At 46.0% G+C, this 15458-nt stretch overlaps 1 protein-coding gene across 2 annotated transcripts in view; it reads right to left on the bottom strand.

Annotated features, from left to right (window-relative positions):
- The window catches only part of FDFT1 (farnesyl-diphosphate farnesyltransferase 1), a 33809-nt gene extending 20591 nt beyond the window's left edge, over positions 1-13218 (bottom strand). Inside the window, exons 1-4 of one of the 2 annotated variants that reach the window (XM_060101458.1) lie at positions 13111-13218; positions 12104-12262; positions 1058-1155; positions 61-244 (exon numbers count right to left, since the gene is read on the bottom strand). In XM_060101458.1, the coding sequence (XP_059957441.1) occupies positions 61-244; positions 1058-1155; positions 12104-12262; positions 13111-13116 (447 nt within the window). In that variant the 5' untranslated portion in view covers positions 13117-13218. Of the gene's footprint in view, positions 1-60; positions 245-1057; positions 1488-12103; positions 12263-13110 lie in introns of those variants that run through there. The other variant, XM_060101457.1, reaches the window with a different exon arrangement.
- Between the last annotated feature and the right edge of the window lie 2240 nt (positions 13219-15458).

The raw sequence follows: 15458 nt of genomic DNA, 5'->3' as shown, positions 1-15458 counted from the left end.
GGCCAGCTGACGGCCACCCCACCAATCACGCGCACGACTGCGTCCCGTTAGTCCCGCTACCGTTGGAAAGTCCTCCAGGACTTGTCGGTCCTTCTCCTTGCTCTCCGTGAACCGCCAGTCGGGCTCATAAAGGTACGAGTGGAAGTTGTGTAACAGGGGGACCTTTCTTTCTATACTGATGGTCATGTCATCTTCCAGCGTGTCCAGGGCTCGGAGAACCAGATAAAATATGCATACTGCGTGGCTGTAAGAAAGGAATAACTATCAACACATTGGAACAAACGTTCAAAGATATTTGTTTTAAAATCACATCGCATTTTTGCTGGGCCATTTTCTAAACCCTCCTACACCCTTAACTCTACAGAACTATGAAGGGATATCCAAAACTTTTCATACTTAATGCAATTTCTTGGCTTCTCTTTCTTAGATGGGAGAATGGACTTCTGTAGTTTATTTATTAAAAACAAATAAATAAATAAATAAAAAACCTGCCAGCTGGACGTCACTACTACTCCCACAATGAGTTAACATTTAACTAACGCAGCACACCTGTAGAAAGACCAGCAGACCATTTGGCCGGAACTATTATTTTGCAGATAAGATAAAGTCAAAAGACACAATAACTTCTCACTATCAATACTATCATACCTAACGGCTAAGTCACGTACGTAATCTGCACAGAGGCAACTTCAGAAGAATTAACCCAATATACCAGAAATGCAAAGTAGCGTAAGTGAAACCAAGGAAAATGCATGAGCCGCTTAGAGACAGGTCCAGCTGCCAACACTAAAAAAAGTTAATAAACATCCCCTCCCCCTCCCTGAAAGAGCTGGGCCTGCAGGGACGCTATGAGATGGCCAGGTGCCTGGAAGGGCATTCTAAAGTAAACACAGGCGTTTTTCAACCGCGAACATTTCCTTCACCCACCGGGACCTGTTCAGGCTACGCCACAAGCACGGAGACAGCAACGCGAGGGGCCGTGTCAAAAAGTGGCTTCGAATGACCCGTGGCAAAGTTTTCTTCCCCCAAGTCACAAAAGGCTGCCTGCGCCACTCACCGCATTTCCCCATCCAGCGCCTGGATAACAGCTGCGAAACTGCGACTGGTCTGATTCAAGTACTTGTAACAAGTTTTCAAGCTGCTGCTGAGTGAGTCCTGCGGGCAGAGGAGACACACGGCGGTGGGAGACGCGGAGGGGCTGGAGTGGGGCTGGGGCGGGCGGCCGGCTGCCGCGGGGCTCCGCACCCGGCCGCACACGCCCTCTCCCCGCGGCCGGTCCTTGGAGGGCCAAGTGGCGGGGGGCAAGGGGCAGCCGCGCGGGGGAGTGCCCGCGCCCCTGGGAGCCGCACCGGGGCTCAGCACCAAGGTCCGCTTGAAAAGGGACATGGCCTTGGTGCCGCAGGCGACTGCGGCCATGGGAATCGCGGGGCCAGCGCAGTTTTTCCTCCATAGACCCGAGAGGAGCGGAGGGGCGCCCACCGAAGGGCGGAGCAGGGAGCGGGCGTCCGCCGCCCCGCCCGCCCAGATGCGAGCCGAGCCCCGCCCCACCCGCCCCGCGGCCAGCCCCGCCCACCCTGCCCAGATGCGAGCGCCGCCCCGCGGCCTCCAAGTCCCCACCCGCGCCTTCCTCACCTTGTTCCCCTTCTCCCCAGAACCCGCAGGCTGTTAACGGAACCCGAATCTCTCCGGCCAAACTTCAGTCAGGCTCCTAAATCCTCCACCTTTGTACTTCTGTGTTTATCTTTTGCGTCGCTCAGCTTTAGCAAGAAACCTGCTAAATTGGTTTAGCCAGAATCCCTCATCCGCCATGTATGATCACCCGCACCATGTGGCCCGCTCCTCTTCCCGCACCGTCCCAGCGCCCTGACCTGACTCCAGCAGAATGCCCCTCACCCCAGATGTGTCCTCTTAGTACTTTTCCGTCCACCCACACCTACACTCTGCTCCTTGCTGTATTCGGAACCGAGCCCAGTTCTATACTGAGGTCTCTTTCCTCTATTGCAATTGCTTTTCTGAATGAAATCTGTTTTTACTCCTTTAACTAATATCCAGTTCTGGTTTTACTTTAACACCTGTTAAACCTCTATTATCCTCTGGAAAGCTAGCTATTCCTTTTAAGATTTTTAATCATCTTTCCCTTTCAAATCAGTGAGCTGTAACGATCTTTACGAACCTTATTTAATCTTCCCTAAGGAAGACAAAAACTGTTTTTTCCAGAAAAAAAAAAAAAGCCATGTTCTGATATGCAAGCATATCAGAAAGAATTGCTGGCTGTTTTGTATATTTTTTAATGGAGACTTCATATTTTAGAGCAGTTTTAGGTTCAGGGAAAATTGAGTGGAAAATACAGAGTCCCCATATACCACGCTCCCCAGTCTCCCCCACTCTCTTTTTAAGAGAGAAACGGGAAACATTTGCAATATCTAACAACAGGGGGGATGGTTTAAAATAAATAAATAAATACATGTACACGTACACACACACACACACACACACACACACACACATATATATATGTATATGGAAATCCCATAGTCACTTTGGAATGTTAACAGTGAACCTTGGGACCCTGCTGGAGTCCAGGTGAACTATCTTCTTTTCATATGTGTTTATTTCCTACCATGGATACATGTTCTTCTGTCAAGGGAATAAAGCTTTTCTTTTTAAATCACATAATCATGAGAAATTATTGCCAAGTTCAATTTAAAAAATTAGTAAAAATTAACATTTACTAAGCACCATATATTAGTAAAATCATTTTGTACATACAGTCTGGCATATAAAAATACTCAGTGAAGGTCTGATGAGTAAATGAGTAAGTTCAAAGAGTATCTAAAAACAATTCACAAACTCCTTCCCTATCAAAATGTGGAGAGGCAAGACTTCACAATAAAATAGAAGGAACAGAATAACAGCTCTTTTCTGAGCTCTAAGCCAGCTCTTCACGTACAACTGTTGTTATCAGGCCACAATGATTCCTTTCACTGCACTGGCAAATGTTTTAATCCCCGGATACAACTAAGGGTTTGGGGGCTGATGTCAAAGGTGCATCACACATTGGGACTTCCCTGGTGGCGCAGTGGTTAAGAATCCACCTGCTGATGCAGGAGACACAGGTTCGAGCTCTGGTCCAAGAAGATCCCACATGCCACGGAGCAGCTAAGCCTGTGCACCACAACTACTGAGCCTGTGCTCTAGAGCCTGCAAGCCACAACTACTGAGTCCACGCACCACAACTACTGAAGCCCCCGCGCCTAGAGCCCGTGCTCTGCAACAAGAGAAGCCACCACAATGAGAAGCCCGCCCACCGCAACGAAGAGTAGCCCCTGCTCGCTGCAACTGGAGAAAGCCCGCGCGAAGCAACGAAGACCCAACACAGCCAAAAATAAATATAAATAAATAAATTTATATATTAAAAAAAGTTCATCGCACTCGTTCTGAAAAGCAACAATCTTGAAGGACGCCCCCTCCTTTCCAACACACCTTCTCCACACTTTTTTTTTTAAAGCAGTCATCCTTGTCTTTTTTTTTTAATATAAATTTATTTTATTTTTGGCCGCGTTGGCTCTTTGTTGCTGCTCGCGGGCTTTCTCTAGTTGCGGTGAGCGGGGGCTACTCTTCATTGTGGTGCACAGGCTTCTTATTGCGGGGGCTTCTCTTGTTGCGGAGCACAGGCTCTAGGTGCATGGGCTTCAGTAGTTGTGGCACGTGGACTCAGTAGCTGTCGCTCACAGGGTCCAGAGCACAACCTCAGTAGTTGTGGCGCACGGGCTTAGCTGCTCCGTGGCATGTGGGATCTTCCCGGACCAGGGCTCGAACCCACATCCCCTGCATTGGCAGGCGGGTTCTTAACCACTGGAGCGAGGTCACGAAATCACTTCGCATCTCCTTATCCCATCATTCTTTTTTCCTGGCACCTATTTGTGTCAATACCTCATTCTGTAACAATAATTTCCTCAAATTGCCAAGAAGATACAGGGAGATTTAACTATGAAACACACTATGGAAAACACCACTGTTAAAAACATTTCCACTGCTTGCTTCCCATGAGCTAACGGAAAAAAAATCTTTTAAATAAAAAGCTAAAGCTACTGGGGCCTGTCCCTAGAGCCTCCTGATGTTTTTCTTTGCTGTCTGAGATGAGCGTGCTCACAAGAACTCTCCAGTGAGAGAAAACAGGGATAAAGGGCATTGAGAGGAAGAGTGTGCAGTGGTGAGAAGTACAGGACTGTCCTCCCACGACTGGGGCTCCACCTGGAAGACAGTTCCACAAGTGGACGGCAACCAGCCCTCCCCACAGCCTTCCATTAAGATTAAGTAACATAGGCTCCCTCAGAAGGGAGGGAAGACCCCACAAACTTGAGAAATGAAGTTACATAACAGCAAGAGTAATACCTGCCACTTATTGGGCAGCTACTACATGCCAAGCACAATACAAACATTACACAACCTTTTAAAGATGATATGATACAGACCTGCAATCCACCCAAGGTCTTCATGGGCAGATGTGTAGCAGAATTCAGAATCTGTAGTGTTTTAGAAGACAGGCAATGAAATGCACATACAGCCTGTCATGGTGGAATGGCTCCCTGTAACTGATTATCAACACTTCTTCAGGAAAACATGTGAATAGTTATACTAAGTGGGGTCACTTTATTATATATCAGAGCACATTGTACTGCCAAGGGACCTTGAGCCAGACTTATTAAAAACCTCTTTGTTTTCAGACCATTTCGGAGGTGGGAAATTGTGATTGACAGATCTTGATCCACTGTCTCTATTTTACGGAGGAAGAACCTGTTGCTGGAGGTTAAGTCACCAAAAGGAATAGAGTCAGGATTAAACTTCATAGACATTAGTCTAAGTAACAGGATTTAGACTTGACAGAAGCCAGAACTGCATGATTACAAAATACGGAGTTTTTCCATTATGTGCTCTCTTAGTGATGTCACACAACTTGCAGGTGGTAGTATGATGCCAGATTTACTGATATGCTCCTAAAAATTCAGGATAAGTCAATTTAGGGAACCCTGAACTCCTACAGCCAAATCCTTCTGTGACTGAAATAATCTCAGCCCTCCATGTCTGCTAAGTGTAATTTTTCCCCCAGCTTCTTTGTTACCTAAGAGAGAAATGAAGATAATGTTAGGTGAAGGAAAATGGTTTTTCCTATGTTTCCTCTAACTAGAGGTATACTCAGTTATTTTTAAAAAATGGTTCATGGGGGTTAAAAACGGCTCAGGAAAACTACAACTAACAAAATAATACTGTACTGCATTGCTCATCAAATCTTAAAGCTAGGAGAGGGAATAGCCCAGGTCTCACTTTTTAAAAAATTAAGAAGATTATACTGTGAAAAGTCTTACCCCTACCCCTTACTGTGGCCACCCATTCGCCTCTCTAGAGGTATCCAATGCTACCATTTTTTCCAAGTCTTATTTCATAGAGAAGGAAATGTGACACAGAGAAGTCTCTGGACCCAAATCACAACCCTATAAATTGTGTCCCCTGACTTCAGACGCTCAGCTCCCTTGCCCTGCTATCATTTTTCTTTGTAGTACTTCTCTCCACCTGAAATATTGTATATTTGCTTTTTTTTTTTTCCTTCTCTCTCTCTTCTATTAGAATGTACGATTCACAAAAGCAAGGTCTTCACCTATTTGGTTCACTGTTTTTTTTTTTTTTTTTTTTTTTTTGCGGTATGCGGGCCTCTCAGTGTTGTGGCCTCTCCCGTTGTGGAGCACAGGCTCCGGACGCGCAGACCCAGCGGCCATGGCTCACGGGCCCAGCCGCTCCGCGGCATGTGGGATCCTCCTAGACCGGGGCACGAACCCGTGTCCCTTGCATCGGCAGGCGGACTCTCAACCACTGTGCCATCAGGGAAGCCCTGGTTCACTGTTTTATCCCAGCACCTAGAACAATATCAAGCGTGCAACCAGTGGCCGGATGTTTGTTAAATGAATATAGGAAGGATAGGAAGGAGGGAGGGAGGGAGGAAATGCACAACAGAATTGGGAAGGGCAGATAGAAGCCAGAAATGACCGTGTGCCCGTGATGTGTCTGGTGCACACCTGACAGCACTGGAATGTGATCAGCTCTCTGGGGCCAGTCAAAGCCTGTGCTCTTTATTCTGGGTGGCCTCCAGAGGGGAAGCATGAAGGTCTTCAGACAGGCCAGGGATGGCCTCGTGGAGCCACCACTCGAGAGCTTCCAAATTCAACTCCTTGATGCCACCCACAGTTTCCTAACCTGTAAAATGGCAGTAATAATAGCGCTTATCTCTTTAGCGTTGTTGTCAAGATCGACTAAGTATGGTAAGTTACAAAATGGCCATAAAGTTTGTGGCTCTTCCCATCAGGAGGTGGAGTCTATCTCCACCTCTTCGCATCTGGGCTCCCCGTGTGACTTTTTTTGGCCAAGAAGACAGTAGCAACTGTGTGTCAAGCAGAAAGCGCAAGAGTGCGTGCACACTGGGGTTTGCATGATTCAATCAACAGCGGACAGTCCCCAGGCTAGTCCGCAGGATGAGACACACAGGGCCCAGCCTCCCCTCAATGCTCCAGCCTACAGCCCGCTCATCAGACAGTCCAGCCACATGCCAACCAGCCAGCTGAGCAAACCCAGTAGAAATGACTCAAGTTGGCCCAGACCAGAACTCCCCAGCTCTCCAAGAGAACTGTGAACTAAATAACAGTTGTTATTTTAAGTCACTGAGTTTGGTTTTTTAACTGTGGTAAAATATACATAACATGAAATTGACCATCCTGACCACTTGTGAGCGTGCACTTCAGGAGTGTGAAGTCGCACTGTTGTGCATCCGGTCTCCAGAATTAAGCCACTCCGTTTTGGGGTGGGTACCCAACGAAAGCTAACTGATAACATGGAGATAACAGACTTCAAGAGCTTCGCCAGCGCCTGGAACACAGAACTCAATAAATGCTGTCTATTAATATTACTATTATCGTTATTAACTTGATTATTCTCACGGTTTAATCTCCTGATTCCATTCACCTGCCAAACTACTGTTCCAAAACTACTGCTTCCATAGCGCCACAGGTGCATTTGACCACTGCCTGCTTCACGGAATACAGCTCAGCTCCTGCACTCCCACATGTACCCACTGCGCTTTGCACTCAACTCCAGCCACACACACTGTGCTTAGTCCCACCTACATGACTTGGCTCATACTGGCTTTCCCCACAGAGGATCCTCCCCCACTCATCTAAATCTAATACCTCTTTTCAAGGCCCTACACTTTGCAAAGCACTTCTGTGTTTTCTAAAAACTTTTCACTGTAAAACAGTTCGACTTCACTAAAACTTCCTGAAATCTCAATGTACTTAAGATGACTTGGCACTTCCTAGGTATCTTTTTTTTTTTTTTTTTTTTTTGCAGTACGCGGGCCTCTCACTGTTGTGGCCTCTCCCGTTGTGGAGCACAGGTTCCAGATGCGCAGGCTCAGCGGCCACGGCTCATGGGCCCAGCCGCTCCGCGGTATGTGGGATCCTCCCGGACCGGGGCACGAACCCGTGTCCCCTGCATCGGCAGGTAGACTCCTAACCACTGCGCCACCAGGGAAGCCCCCTAGGTATCTTTTGTACACCTGCTCTCCATCAGGCTGGGAACCAACTGAGGATACACAGTTTCCAGTCTGCGTTCATCACACAAAGCGTGTCCAGCTTTTAGCTGAATCTGGACGACCCTCTGCTTAATGTGACTCTCTGGCCCATCACCTTAATGACCAGCAGCATGATGGGGTCAAGAGAGTGAGCTCTGGACTCAGACTGCCAGGGTCAAAGGCAGTCTCCACAAGTGAACAGCTGTGGGACCTCAGGCAATAACTAACCTCTCTGTGCCTGTTCTTTCATCTATAAAAACAGGAAAAATAATAGTAGCTTCCTCACAGGGTTACTGGAAGGTTTAAATAATACATGTTAGGAGGCGCTGGGCACACAGTAAGAGCACAATAAATGTTAGCCATTATTATGACACCCTTTACCTAAAAGGTGAAGGTCTAGGTTTAAAAAGTCTTTCAGGAGGACATCAAGATGGAAGAACAGACCTTGAAGGGGTCTGGGCTGACCATGGCTCTAAGTCCACAGCATGGTGAGACTGCCTAAAAAAGTCAATGAACCAAACAGACTTAATTGATATTTATATAATTAAAGTGGCAGGATACACTTTCCTCTCAAGTACTCACAGAACATTCTCCAGGATAGATCACATCTTGGGTCACAAATCAAGCCTCGGTAAATTTAAGAAAATTGAAATCGTATCAAGTATCTTTTCAAACCACAACGCCATGAGATTAGAAATCAATTCCAGGAAAAAAATTGTAAAAAATACAAACACATGGAGGCTAAACAATACGCTACTAAATAAATAAGAGATCACTGAAGAAATTAAAGAGGAAATAAAAAAAATACCTAGAAACAAATGACAATGAAAACATGACAACCCAAAACCTATGGGATGCAGGAAAAGCAGTTCTAAGAGGGAAGTTTATAGCAATACAATCCTACCTCAAGAAACAAGAAAAATCTCAAATAAACAACCTAACCTTACACCTAAAGCAGCTAGAGAAAGAGCAAACAAAACCCAAAGTTAGTAGAAGGAAAGAAATCATAAAGATCAGAGCAGAAATAAATGAAATAGAAACAAAGAAAACAATAGCAAAGATCAATAAAACTAAAAGCTGGTTCTTTGAGAAGATAAACGAAGTTGATAAACCTTTAGCCAGACTTATCAAGAAAAAAAGGGAGAGGACTCAAATCAGTAAAATTAGAAATGAAAAAGGAGAATTTACAAGTGACATCACAAAAATACAAAGGCTCATAAGAGACTACTACAAGCAACTATATGCCAATAAACTGGACAACCTGGATGAAATGGACAAATTCTGAGAAAAGTACAACCTTTCAAGACTGAACCAAGAAGAAATAGAAAATATGAACAGACCAATCACAAGTAATGAAATTCAAACTGTGATTAAAAATCTTCCAGCAAACAAAAGTCCAGGACCAGATGGCTTCACAGGCGAATTCTATCAAACATTTAGAGAAGAGCTAACACCTATCCTTCTCAAACTCTTCCAAAATATAGCAGAGGGAGGAACACTCCCAAACTCATTCTACGAGGCCACTATCACCTTGATACCAAAACCAGACAAGGATGTCACAAAGAAAGAAAACTACAGGCCAATATCACTGATGAACATAGATGCAAAAATCCTCAACAAAATACCAGCAAACAGAATCCAACAACAGATTAAAAGGATCATACACCATGATCAAGTGGGATTTATTCCAGGGATGCAAGGATTCTTCAATATACCCAAATCAATTAATGTGATACACCATATTAATAAATTAAAGAATAAAAACCATATGATCATCTCAATAGACGTAGAAAAAGCTTTCAACAAAATTCAATACCCATTTACGATAAAAACTCTCCAGAAAGTGGGCACAGAGGGAACCTACCTCAACATAATAAAGGCCATATATGACAAACCCACAGCAAACACCATTCATAATGGTGAAAAACTGAAAGCAATTCCTCTAAGATCAGGAACAAGCCAAGTGTGTCCACTCTCGCCACTATTATTCAACATAGTTTTGGAAGTCCTAGCCATGGCAATCAGAGAAGAAAAAGAAATAAAAGGAATACAAATTGGAAAAGAAGTAAAACTGTCACTTTGCAGATGACATGATACTATCCAGAGAAAATCCTAAAGATGCAACCAGAAAACTACTAGAGCTAATCAATGAATCTGGTAAATTTGCAAAATACAAAATTAATACACAGAAATCTCTTCCATTCCTATACACTAACAACGAAAGGTCAGAAAGAGAAATTAAGGAAACAATCCCATTTACCACTGCAACAAAAAGAATAAAATACCTAGGAACAAATCTAGGAGGCAAAAGACCTGTCCTCAGAAAACTGTAGAACACTGATGAAAGAAATCAAAGATGACATAAACAGATGAAGAGATATACCATGTTCTTGGATTGGAAGACTCAATATTGTGAAAATGACTATACTACACAAAGCAATCGACAGATTCAATGCAATCCCTATCAAATACCAATGGCATTTTTCACAGAACTAGAACAAAAAATTTTACAATTTGTATGGAAACACAAAAGACCCTGAATAGCCAAAGCAATCTTGAGAAAGAAAAATGGAGCTGGAGGAATCAGGCTCCCTCCCTCACTGTAAGATAACACCTCCTAAAAACCAGAACTGTCTGGAGATGGGCAGTCTCCAGAGGTAGTGAATTACCTGTCACAGGAGGTGTTCAGGAAACTGTATATCCTGGATTGTAAAGCAGTGACTATTTTTCTGTTTTGGGTCACAGATCCCTGAAAGCATCTGATAATAGTGAACCGAATTCTTTTCCCCCCCAAACACACAAATATACAGTAACATAAATATCTGCAAATAATTTCAGGAAAGGGCCAAGTAAGAACTCTTAGCCAGAATCTCCTAATTAAACAAATATCTATTGATCAAGGCACAGAAGAAATTTAAGGCTGTATTTCCTTTAGGCATCCCTCAAAAGATTAATGCCCTATCCCAGCCAGAGGTGATTTTTCCCTTCTGTGAATTTCCTTATGGCATTTACTATATTCTGCCACAGTTACTTAAGTTTCTCTTGTTTAAAAACGTAGAGGTATCTTGAGGGCATTGCATCCACCTTTTGTTCATTAATTCACTAAAGGTACATCAAACAAGACTCCTGTTTTCAAATAGCTTAAAGTCCAGAATCAAACATAGAATCTTAAATCTGAAAGGTACTTTGGGAACATAAAACCCATAGACAAATAACCACAATACAAGACTATGGGACTGATATAAGGTAAAACAGTGCTAGAGAAAATGGTCGAGGGAGGGTCACAGGTAACATTAAAAGGCATCTCGTTATGGTGACTTCCTAAGCTCTCTATGAACAATTTTATAACGTTTTATCGACCTGACAAGACAATGAGCTCTTTGGGTGTCTTATTTGTCTATACATGTTATCCTGCCCTTCTGCACCCAGTATAAAGCCTAAAGCAGAACAGTTGTTTAATAAATATCTGCTGAATGGTCAACAGAGGTGGCATTCACAGAAGCCAGACCTCGAAGGATGAGAAGGATTCTGAGTTATAAGACAAAGGCAAAACTTTTCTTTCTGATGGGAAACTAAAGTGTTTTAATAAAGGACAACAACTAAAAGTATAAACACAGGACGGTATTTGTGTTACTTCCATTGGGGAAAAGAATTTAGAACTTTTGATATAACCCCGCTAATTCAGGTGAACGTGTCTATTCATTCAATAATCACTTAGTGATTTTCTTGTTGGAATAAATACCTTTGTAAGCATTCATTTAACAAAGGGTACAGGAGTGAGGAAGTTGAAATAGAAATAAAACCAAGACTGGCCTTCAAGCAGCCAACAGCGTAGCTAATCGACAGATATAGAGAAAATTAATAAGAACTTGCAAGAGTAGACAAGTATTCTAAAAACCTCAGGGAGCACTGAGGAAGAAGGGATTGATCAGACTGCAGGCAAGGGGGAGAAGCTTTTGGAGGTGGTGTAACTGAAAACTGGAAGGATGAGTAAGGTTTCATTCCAGAAAAGGTATTCGTGACATTTGCATAGTTCATTATGTTCACAAAATTCTTTCACACGTCCTCTCCCACTTAATCTACCCATGCAATCTCAGTTTTGTAACCCACATATCAGAACCCAGAAAAACATCAATCTCAGGGACAGAACGCAATATGAAGCAAAACTACTTGAAAACCAGTGTTGTGAACGAACAGAAGCATTTTAGGCAGCAAGACAACTTGGGGATGGGGGCGGATGCCTAGGAGACCAAGGGCAGCCGGGCCCGACATCTGATTAAGGAGAGGGGAACCAGGCTGGGAGGGTGGGACCGCCTGACAGGGGTCAGGGGTCTGCTCCCCCGAGGGAAGGAGGGAGCCCGAGGCGTTTGGCACCCGCTGGCCGCAACCCTGGCCCTCGATTCTGGGCCCTGCCGGCCAGGCCCAGAAGCCGGCAGTCGCGCGCAGCCTCCCCGGTCCGCCGGGATGCAGGGATGCTCGGCCCACCTGGTCCATCTTGGGTATCACCTTCTGCCGGCCCCCCATCTGGAAGCGTAGCAGGTTGTAGAACTCCTCGGGGTGCCCCAAGCACTTCACGAACTCCATGCTGGCGGCGGCGAACCGTCGGACCTCGGAGCTCACCTCGCGGATACCTCGGGCTGGCCCCTACCCGCAACCAAAGGATTAGTCGGCGGGCGGGGCGGGGCGGAGGCGGGCCCAGAGCGGCGGAGGCGAGCCCAGCGCGGCGGCGCCACGCCCACCTCCCCACCAACTTCAACTGGCCTCAGTCTCTCGCGCCTCTGCCCGCGGGCTCGCGGGGTGGACTGGCGAGCGCTGATTGGCCAGGGACGCTCGCACCAGCAAGATGCCGGCCAATCGGCGGCGGGATGTGTCTGGCGTGAGGACCACATCCTAGAAGCTAATTGGAGGGGGAGAAAGAGGCAGGCGAGCGGGATTGGTGCCCTTAATGGGGCGGGCCTTTGCTTTCCTCTGCTTTCCCAGTGCGGGGCTGGAGGAGTGAACCCAGACTTTGAGAAGCCCCTCGAGGCGGAGCTCAGTGCGTGGGAGGCTCGCTCCGGCCCGGCTTTCGCTGAGAGCCCAGCAGGCCAGAGCCCGCTAAGCCCTCCACGTGTTTGTCCTGCCAGGCAGATTAGCTCTTCCGGGACGCGCTCGGCTCACAGCCGCGCCCCGAATGGGTGCAATCAGCCTGAGGCTTCCGAGCATGTAAATTTAGTCCCAAAAAAGGATCTGAAGCGTTTCTACGGCCTATCAAAGGGTGATGTGGAAATTTTTATCTCGATCCTAGAGCTCTCACAAGCCCTGCAAAAATACGTGCTACCCCAACCCCCAAATCTATTTTAACACCGCAGTGATCCTTTAAAAAATTAAGGCAGCTCAGATCACTGCCTAAAAACCCTGCAATATCTGTCCATTTCACTCGGTAAAAGCCAAAGTCCCCACGAGGGTCTAAAAGCTCTGCACGAGTAGCCCTCCATCCCCATGACGTCTCTCACCTGCATTTTCAATCCCTCCTTCCTTGGCCCCAGGACTTGTTGTCTACACTTCCTTCTTCCGGCAATATTTTTTCCCCCTGATATGCAATTGGCTAACTCGATCACCTCCTTCAAGTCTTTGCTGAACCCTCACCTCATTTAGGCCCACCCCCATCACACTGTTTTATACTACAGCTTGCCCCGCCCTCACCACTGCTGACGCCCCGGCCTGCTCTAGTTTTTCCCGTCCTATTGTTACTGACTAAGGTCTTTGGACTCTTTAGTCAATAGAAATTGATGAAGCCAGATCAGGAATTCAGGCAAGGCGTTACTGGGACTCCAGGGAGTGAAGACAAGTAACAGGTTCCCTTGCTCACTCTCTGAAGGGGGGAGAGCTTGTGTCCGTTAAATGGGGGGGGGAAGGTAGAGGCAGATCAGTGGGTGGCGGGCGGGGCCAGAGGGGGTGCTTAGGTGGTCTGCCCACCCCTTTGGTGGCGCTGTGTGCAGGGATTATGTAGTACCCGCTTTTGTTCCTGGCACCTCAGAAGTGACAGTTGGGTTTTGGTCTTTTTGTATCTTATTGTTCATAATTTGCCCCAACTGCCCACGCAGGCAGTTATTTTTAGTCCCTTATAGTTTCTTTGTATTCTGTTGCTCATTTGTCCAGGTGCAAGCACTACAGTAAAGGGTCTCAGGTCCCAGCCTATCTCAGTACTGATCACGTTCTGATATAAAATACACAGTTTACTTACGATGTTTAGTGTCTGTTTCTCCTTGCTAGAATATAAGTTCAATGACGACAGACCTTTGTTTGCTCACATACCTCCAAGCCTCCAGAACAATGCAACTCTTTGATGTCCCCTCAGCATTGCAAACTTAACATTGCCCCGACTGGAATCTCTCTCCCATTGAGACTGCTTCTCCTGTGAATGGCACTAACAGCCTCCCAGTTGCCTAATTATAAAATCCAAATGTCATCCCTAACTCCTCCTTTCTCTCCCTACACCTGCCCTTTGTAAGTCATTCAACAGTTCTCTGGAATCCAAGAAACAAACATCTCTCCTCTTAATCTCTCCTCTCTGCTCCATCCAGGTTCAAGCCCCACCTTCTCTCTCAAACTGTTACAGGTCAGTTTCCCATCTCTCTCTCTCCAACCATTCCCATGTAACAGCTTGAGTAATCTCAATCTTTCCATTTTATTTTATTTTATAAGGTACTATGATTTTAATTAGCTTAAGGTGAGGCCCTGTGGGCTTCTAGACTTTGGTTCCATGAGTCCAGTCTGGCAACACAGAAAAACAGACTGAAGGGAGCTTCACTGAGAACTGACTCATTTACCTACAATTTCTTTTCGTTGTATCTGATGTTTGGTCCTTTTTAATTTTTTTTTTTTTTTTTTTTTTTTTTGCGGTATGCGGGCCTCTCACTGTTGTGGCCTCTCCCGTTGCGGAGCACAGGCTCCGGATGCGCAGGCTCAGCGGCCATGGCTCACGGGCCCAGCCGCTCCGCGGCATGTGAGATCTTCCCAGACCGGGGCACGAACCCGTGTCCCCTGCATCGGCAGGCAGACTCTCAACCACTGCGCCACCAGGGAAGCCCTGTTTGGTCCTTTTTAAACTCTGTCAAGTTATAACTTTGTATCTCTACTTGCATACTGCTTTTGGCCAGAAGACATAAAGCTAAGAGTTTTAGCACTCCCCTGCCTGTTAAAAGGACCCTGTAAAAAACATTCCCTTCTTTCAATTTTAAATTGCACAAAGGAAATGCCTTTCAAGATAAAATCTGAGAATTCTAGCATAGAATAAAAATCCTCCCATCATTTGTCACCTACATTCCCTTTGGATTTCAGCCTCCTATTCAGTCACTGGACAACTCTCAAACCCTGATCCAGCCCTGGCAGCGCTTCCCACACAGGCCACAGTAGTTCATACCCCAGGACTCAAGTAATTCACCTGCCCTGAATGCCCTTCCTCCATCCTCACCAAGCTACCTGCCACGCCTTCATTACAGCGCAGGTGGACTCCCCTGCTTCAGGAACCCTTTTCTGAAGCTCCCTGGCCTCTCCTTTATCTGTTCTTCAGATTTAACAAACACCCACTGAGCACCGACAACATGGCAGACACTGGAAATCACAGAGACAAAGTAGATGGGGTTCCATCCCAAAGAGGGAGAGACAGAAGCGTCTGGCGCGGTGCTGCTGTTTACTAGGAACAGCTGGAGCCCCCTCCAGCTCCGGAGTCGGGTCCAGGTGCCCAGCCAGAGACTGTGGGAGTGGACAAACGGACAGTGACCAGACCATATACAGTATCACAGTTCTGTCCCACAGCCTCCGCACCAACTGGCCTGGAATGGTCAGGACTTGATCAATT

This window comes from Mesoplodon densirostris, chromosome 6, assembly GCF_025265405.1.
Source record: "Mesoplodon densirostris isolate mMesDen1 chromosome 6, mMesDen1 primary haplotype, whole genome shotgun sequence".
NCBI classification, from domain to species: Eukaryota; Metazoa; Chordata; class Mammalia; order Artiodactyla; family Ziphiidae; genus Mesoplodon; species Mesoplodon densirostris.
The sequence above is the reverse complement of the archived record's forward strand: the minus strand, read 5'-3'. Positions and strand labels throughout refer to the sequence as shown.